At 40.5% G+C, this 8,539-nt stretch overlaps 1 protein-coding gene across 1 annotated transcript; it reads left to right on the top strand.

Moving 5' to 3' along the window:
• The first annotated feature begins 636 nt into the window (after window positions 1-636).
• LOC127299382 (putative glutaredoxin-C14) lies at window positions 637-1,091 on the top strand. The gene has a single exon (XM_051329339.2). The coding sequence runs from the start codon at window positions 761-763 to the stop codon at window positions 1,073-1,075; it is 315 nt and encodes a 104-aa protein (XP_051185299.1). The 5' UTR covers window positions 637-760; the 3' UTR covers window positions 1,076-1,091.
• Window positions 1,092-8,539: the final 7,448 nt, after the last annotated feature.

Below are 8,539 nucleotides of genomic sequence, written 5' to 3'. Positions count from 1 at the left end.
GCATTATACTACGTACTATATGACACTGCCGATAGACGTTTATGAGTCAGGTCCCCTCTCAAGGTCAACAGAACAAAATATTATTCTCGCAAAAAAGTCTACTGTATATATATATGCTCTGGCACCTATATTGAACAACAGGCGGTTCGATGCATATATTATCGAGACTGGTCCCTATCCATACCAACCCGTTACAGACTATTGTTGGACCACTGCTTTTGGAGTTTCGACCCAAAACCGTTTACCTATCTCTGACAACTACACAGCCTTCAATTAATTATACTAACCTCCGTCTATAAAAGGATGTCTCAACTTAGGACAAATTTGAATGTATCTATCTAGATACATTCAAATTTTGACAAAGTTGAGACATCTATTTATAGACGGAGGGAGTATGTTAGACAACTGAAGTTAGAGATCACTTGATACGTGAGAGAATGTACTCATTCTGTTATTATTATTTTCAGTGCAATTACTTTGTTAAATATATATATGTGAGTAGATCTCGCTTGGTAATAACTCGCATGTTGGAAACACTTCCATTGGATCCTAACCCGTTAAGGACAACCCGATGACCTTTGTACCTCTATAAAAGGAAGCACATCCTCATGGTACTAACAAACATCCCAAGTCTCTTTGCACGCAAACTCACTATAGAACATACTTAGCTACTCACGAGCTCACAAGTCCTTCCATAGTCTCGAAGTCAATCTCGTTTCGAGGTTTTAGCACTTAGATCGACTGCAAATTAGACGGAGATATGGACCGTGTGATGAACCTAGCATCTGAGCGTGCTGTTGTGGTCTTCACCTTGAGTTCTGATTGCTTGTGCCACACAGTGGAGCGCCTGTTTAGTGACCAGCTCGGTGTCAATGTGTTGGTGCATGAATTGGACCAAGACCCCAAAGGCAAGGAGATGGAGCGAGCGCTCCTCAACGTGCTTGGGAGAGGACCCTCCGTGCCCGTAGTGTTCATCGGCGGAAAACTTATTGGTGGGACTAACAAGGTCATGTCTCTACACCTGGGTGGTGAGCTAGTCCCCATGCTCAAGAATGCCGGTGCTCTCTGGCTATAGACAGGAACTCACTACGTACCATAAAGAAAATGATATATATATATGGTCAACAAAGAGTATATGTGGAGTAAAAGTTTCTTAGAATAACCTAACCGGCCTAGGATGCGTCAATGAAGGCTTTGTCAATCCTTTTTGCCTTGAGGATTACGAGGTATGAACTCACTATAATTTAGAGATCAAGACTGATGTGGCGACTGTTGTAATTTTCTTACTTTTTTTTTGTTCACATCGATGTATGCTTCTCCATCCAATATAACAAATATGTTTGGAAATTAGCTGAATGGTATCGACAAGAAAACTAAGGCTAAAATTCGCATTGGTGTTTCAGCTCTATGTTGATCGATTTAAAATTGTAGAAACGACATTGTGTTTAACATGAAGGTTTCTACAATTTCTTTACAGGTTATCCATATGGCGACTCATTGCATTCAGCTATTGTGTTTCCTTTGCTCGGCGGATCAGCGGAAATGCATGACAGGGTGCAACCGTCTACTGGTGGTTGCTCAGGATATTTTCTACCGGGCTACTTCGTGGCCTATTAGTAGAGTACAACATGTCTAGACGTTACATTACTGGTTTTCTTTTTCAACGGTTGATTTTAGTATCGACCCATTTGGACCCGTGAGTTGTAAACTTTGAATTGTTCGTATTTTTTTTAATAAATTACCGTGTGCATCTATTGATGCAGAGCCGAGGCCTATCCAATTTCGAAAACAAAACATCGATGCATGCTTATACACTGGCATTTTTTTTGAATGCTCAGGGTAGTAAATATATGCATCAAGATAATAAATTATATGTGCATATTATTTTTACAATTTCATTTGTAGTTGTGTTACCATGATAACTCATATTTACAAGCTGCATAGTCAATTTATATGCACAAACTCAATGAATAAACGAACAATTAACTGTGCGAGCACTTGTATAGATAATTCCAACACTCCACAATAACGTCTCATCTCCGAAAATGGCACGGCCTCTGTAATATAATTTACTTTGATGATTAATTTGTATTGTGTTTACTCAATAAAGCTAGAATGTTATGAATATTATATTAATTTTTGATAGGCACATGCGCCAGGTTTGCTTAAAATCTAACAAGAGTTGCAAGAATATAATTCTCTTTTTGCAAGAACAAGGAAAATTTCATGACCTTGACTGAAACAGGCTAATTTCAAAATAAAATCGCATCTCTTTCTGACTAGATTTACACATCTGATTGATGTTATCAGAGTAGAATAACAAAGGTAGGGAATATAAGTACTATAATATTAACAAAGGTCTAAGGTGCACACCCAAAATAGAACTAGATTTGGAATGGCATTATGGATATGTTAAAATAAATAATATGATACTGCCACTAGCTAACCTGTATATAATATGATATTAATTAGTGCAAAATAGCAGTTAACGGTTGTGTGCGTTAGAGGCCGGTCCTCCCCATTTCGAAAAAAATACACATGATGTATAAAATATAGAAATTCCTAGGTTGATTATTTTTATGTACAGAATTAAATCATCGATCTTCAATGATCTCCTTCGTCTACCTGTGTTAGCCACTTCAGGGCACCAAAGTTACGCTAGTGCCAAAGGATAGAGAGTGGCGATAATTTGTATCAATAAAGTCACATAGTTACTGCTGCCGCAGTACAAACTCTCATAGAGCTGGCACTGCTCAATAAAATTCTAGACAAATAAGATTTGGTGGATAATAATTAGTAGTATCAAAAAATCCTTTTAAACAAAAAGATATTTGCCAATTTCATTTATTTGGTTTCCCATATAACCTTTGATGCAGAACTTACTTTCAAAACCTTCAAATTAACCTAGTCATCCACACACTTCTAACTGTTTGTATATTCCTTTCATCTAGATGCATGGATATGGTAGGTCATAGATTAAACTATATACAGTACATTACTAGCTAAACACATTGTTTGTTGCATTTGGATAACTTGATTAGTCAAATATCTTCTAGTTTACATGCATGTGCTCCTGAGATAGTAGTTGATGCTACTTTCTGAGTTGTGGCAGCTGCCGAGCAATAGCAATATGGTTGAGACAGCTAGATGATAGAGTGATGTAAGGACAAAAAGGTATGCTTATATACGACTGACAAGCATGCATGGGATAAATAATACGATCGCGGATCGCGGCATCACATGTGCACTGTATATAAACTTAGCAAGGTGATAAACTGTAGTTACTTGCATTAGGCCAACCTACTTTATCTTTCCTCATCTGCATAACAGCTTTATCTGAAAGGTTCCAATAAAACAGCAAATGCAGTTGATTGCTAGATAGATAAGATTGAGCAAGGTATCTAGCCTTAGCCAAATGCGTGGCTTCTTAGGTGCCACAATGTGAAAATAAATGAGAGGTCTATTCTTATACATATACAAGGTCTTGATTCCTAATGCATGTGGCACGATCACTTTTTGTTTTGAATTTCCTTTCGTTGTTTCCCCTTCTTATCGTTTTGTTTATTCTCTTTATCGTGGAATCATATTGATTCATACTTGTACATTCGATGACTAGTCGACCAACAATATTGATAGCCAAGCGGTATCTATATACAAAACATATTTCAAAAGGTTAAAAGTTTAAGGGAAAAATAGCATATATAGGGACATGTTCTATGTGCGCACGTAAAGTTTTGTATAAAACCAACATTTTTGTGCACAGGGCATAACACATGTCGGTTTTTGCTGAAACAACTTTGTGAGCATGTAACATGTTAAGATATACAAGAGATGGTTCTGTATTTCTCTAAAAGAATTAAATGTGTTCAAAATGCATTTCAAATAAAGGGTGCATATGCACCCGGGTGCTGAAACACCCTACATTTTCAAAGAGGCATTTCAATACAAGAAACAACCTTCTGTATAAATAATTTCGTAAATTTTACAAAAAAAAATACTGCATAGATAACTTCAATAGCTATCATTTGAAATTTTAATCATTTACAGAATTTTAATTATATAAAAAATACTAAAAATAATAGACACAAATTTGACGTAGTGCAAGTTTGTAAATGCTTAAGCTAAAGCTCCTAAATATTTTTCTCATTTTTTGAATCCAACGATATATTATTTGCAATCTTCCTAGTTAGGAAATGTTAGTTATGAATTTTGCAAGATTTTCATATTCTTATCTTTTTGTAAATGAATTTCTAATTGACAGAAACGGGCAACGCCACATGGCCATTTCTGATTGGCCGATACTGCACGCGGATCGCGCTTTTCATTTTTTTCGATCAAAGGAATATATTAATATCAAGAGATACCAATTACACCCAGCCTCTGCAAAAACATACTACCCTAATGGCACTACGGATGCACACAACTAAAAACAAGAAAAGAAAACTAAGAAACAAAAGTCCCGCTACAATATCTTGGGCCTAACAACAGCAATACATCCACCACCAAGACAACACCTGAATTACAGACTCTCCAAAAACGACGCCTCCAAGAAGGGAAAAGGTGCTCAAACACCGTCGTCGCCCGATCAAATATCTTAGGTTTTCACCCTGAAAATAGTCCCCATTCTCAAAACAATGCCTCCACCAAGGTTATTGCCAGGCACAACCAATTAAGGCTAGACGTTGGGTTTTCACCCTGAAAGGTAGGACTCTGCACTTCACATGTGTTGTCGCCCCCACTTTCATACCGATGTTGTGAAGCACGGAACACCAAGCAAGTCTCTCAACAGCGCGGAGACTTGAACCTCCCTTAGCTAGTCCTCCCCTCCGGCCTTCATGAAATTCTCTTCTTCTTTCATCATGGATCCATAGTCACTTGATGTCAACACAGAAAAAGAGCTTTGCGCCACTCCCTCCAGAACCAATCGTTCAGAATAAAAGCATGGGTGCGCACGACCGAATACCTCTGATCCAGCAAACTCCAGGCAAAGCACTGTTACATTCGCCGGTGGAGCCTTCCGGAACTCAACCCACCGGCCAGATCACGAGTCCAGGCCTCCGGTAGGTCCTCCTCTTCATGCAAGAGAGGCCCTAGGACCGCCGCCTTTATTCAGGTTGGACCCCCACATCGGCGACCATCAAGGGCTGGCGAAACCAACCCTCCACCGGCGACACCATTGTCGGCTTCCATGCACCTCCATCTCGCCGCCGGATCGCGGTGATGGATCAAAAGATCCACCACCACCAACCATAGGCCGACCCTCTCGGGCAAAGAATAGGGCCACCTCCTCCGTCGAACCCAAGGCTGCTGCCCCGGGCGCCCTCGTGTCGCGGAAGAAGCCCGAGATCGCCTCCACGAACCGACGAGAGGCGGGGGGAAGGCACGGCGCAGACCGAGGGCCTGGCCGCGCCCACCACCAGCCCCTGCCGGTGTGCTGCGGGTGGAAGCCTACGGGAGGGGAGGGGGGACCGCATCGCAAAAGCCGCCGCCGCCCACCACCATCCGTGCCGGCTGCCGCCGTATGGGTCGAGGAGGGGAGAGCCCGTCCACCGTCCACCACGACGGCAAGGAAAGGCCCCCGCCGCCGCCACGCCCCATGGGTCTTGATACGTCTCCAACGTATCTATAATTTCTTATGTTCCATGCTAGTTTTATGACAATACCTACATGTTTTGTTCACACTTTATGATGTTTTGATGCATTTTCCGGAACTAACCTATTAACAAGATGCCGAAGTGCCAGTTCCTGTTTTCTGTTGTTTTTGGTTCCAGAAATCATACAAAGGAAATATTCTCGGAATTGGACGAAATCAACACCCAGAACCTTATTTTCCCGGGAAGCTTCCAGAGCACCGAAGAGGGGCCAGAGGGGAGCCAGGGGGCCCCACCCCACAAGGCGGCGCGGCCAAGGGGGGGCGCCCCCTATGGTGTGGCCCCACCAGGGCTCCCCCGAGGCTGCCCTTCCGCCTATATAAAGCCTCCGCCTCGAAAACCCTAGAAAGATAAGCCACGATACGAGAAAAGTTCCAGAGCCGCCGCCATCGCGAAGCCAAGATTCGGGGGACAGAAGTCTCTGTTCCCGCGCGCCGCCGGGACGGGGAATTGCCCCCGGAAGGCATCTCCATCGACACCACCGCCATCTCCATCGACGCGGCTGTCTCCCATGATGAGGAGGGAGTAGTTCTCCCTCGAGGCTAAGGGTTGTACCGGTAGCTATGTGGTTAATCTCCCTCTCGTACTTCAATACAATGATCTCATGAATTGCGTTGCATGATTGAGATCCATATGATGAGCTTTGTAATCTAGATGTAGTTATGTTATTCAAGTGAATTTTACTTATGTGATCTCCGGAGACTCCTTGTCCCACGTGTGTAAAGGTGACAGTGTGTGCACCGTGTGGGTCTCTTAGGCTATATTTCACAGAATACTTGTTCACTGGGTTATGATTTGAGTTGGATGTCTCTATGAAATTGTGGTGTGTTAGTACCTCCTATGAATGCTCAAAGTGACAGCGTGGGGTGTTTATTAGTACTTGGGAATACATCTTTAAGAGTTGCTTTTGCATCCCTACATGGTGAATTAGTGTTCGTTATCCAACCAGAGAGTAATTCAGAATAGCATAGTGAAGTGCTTATATTTATATTCAATTATGATTGCTTTGTTGAGAGTGTCCACTAGTGAAAGTATGATCCCTAGGCCTTGTTTCTAAGCATTGAAACATCGTTTCCAACAAGTTCTGCTACATGTTCGCTTGCTGCAATATTTATTTCAGATCGCAATTACTACTTACAATCATCCATATTACTTGTATTTCACTACCTCTTCGCCGAACTAGTGCACCTATACATCTGACAAGTGTATTAGGTGTGTTGGGGACACAAGAGACTTCTTGTATCTTAATTGCAGGGTTGCTTGAGAGGACTATCTTTGACCTCTACCTCCCTGAGTTCGATAAACCTTGGGTGATTCACTTAAGGAAAACTTGCTGCTGTTCTACAAACCTCTGCTCTTGGAGGCCCAACACTGTCTACAAGAATAGAAGCACACGTAGACATCAAGTTATTTTCTGGCGCTGTTGCCGGGGAGGTAAGGTCAAAGGTATTCACATCTTCCGACTACTAAGCTATTTCCTAGCACTGTTGCCGGTGTATGAGTGCTCGAAGGTATCTCCTTTAGATTCTGCAATTATATCTTTTTGTTTTTGTTTTATTTCACTAGTTAGGCATAATGGAAAACAACAAAAAAATTAGAGATCTTTATGAACTTTATCTTGAATTAGGACATGATGTGTTTGAAGAGAAAATTAAAAAATCCATGGAACTTTGTTTGCAAAATAGTTGTAGCAATGTTATTAGCATGAACTCTTTGAACACCATTATTGCTAAAGCTATGGAAGAATTTAAGCTTGGGGAAGCTGGTTTTGAGGAGCATGATATTTTTAGTCCCCCAAGCATGGAGGAGAAAATTTACTTTGATGATACTTTGCCTCCCATTTATGATGATTGCAATGATGAATATGATATTTTCAGTCCACCTACTATTGAGGAGAAAATTAATAATGATTACAATATGCCTCCTATATATGATGATTATGGTGATGAGAATAATAAATGATAGCTATTTTATTGAATTCTCCCACTACAACTAATAAAATTGATTATGCTTATGTGGGGAGTAATAATTTTATGCATGTAGCTCATGACAAGGATGTTGTATGTGCTAGTTATATTGTTGAGTTTGTTCATGATGCTACTGAAAGTTATTATGAGAGAGGGAAACATGGTTATATGCATCTTAATAATATTAAGTTTCCCCTCTTTATGTTGAGAATCTTGAAGTTACTCGTGTTTTGTCTTCCTATACCTGCTACTTTGTTCTTCATGAATTTATTTATGTACAAGATTCCTATGCATAGGAAGTGGGTTAGGCTTAAATGTGTTTTGAATTGCTTCTTGATGTTCTCTTTTGCTTCAAATCTTATTTCTTGCGAGAGCATCATTAAAATTACTGAGCCCATCTTAATGGCTATAAAGAAATCACTTCTTGGGAGATAACCCATATTTTATTTTGCTACTGTTTTGTTGTGTCTTGGAAGTTGTTACTACTGTAGCAACCTCTCCTTATCATGTTTTTGTGCCAAGTAAAGTCTCTATGGTAAAGTTGATGCTAGATTTGGATTGCTGCACAGAAACAGAATTGTTGTCTGTCACGAATTTGCGTAGAACACTCTGTAAAAAAATCAAAAAAATCTGCCAATTTACGTGCGTGATCCTCAGATATGTACGCAACTTTCATTAGTTTTGAGTTTTTCCGTTTGAGCAATTTAAGTGCCTCTGGAAAATTCGTCTTTACGGACTGTTCTGTTTTGACAGATTCTGCCTTTTATTTCGCATTGCCGCTTTTGCTATGTTGAATGGGTTTCTTTGTTCCATTAACTTTCAGTAGCTTTTTGCAATGTCCAGAAGTGTTAAGAATTATTATGTCACCTCTGAATATATGAATTTTTGATTATGCACTAACCCTCTAATGAGTTTGCTTTA

Source organism: Lolium perenne, chromosome 5 (assembly GCF_019359855.2).
Source record: "Lolium perenne isolate Kyuss_39 chromosome 5, Kyuss_2.0, whole genome shotgun sequence".
NCBI lineage: Eukaryota > Viridiplantae > Streptophyta > Magnoliopsida > Poales > Poaceae > Lolium > Lolium perenne.
The sequence above is the reverse complement of the archived record's forward strand: the minus strand, read 5'-3'. Positions and strand labels throughout refer to the sequence as shown.

Coding starts and splice junctions, on each gene's coding strand:
- LOC127299382 (XM_051329339.2), top strand. CDS start 761: ATGGACCGTGTGATGAACCTAGCATCTGAGCGTGCTGTTGTGGTCTTC.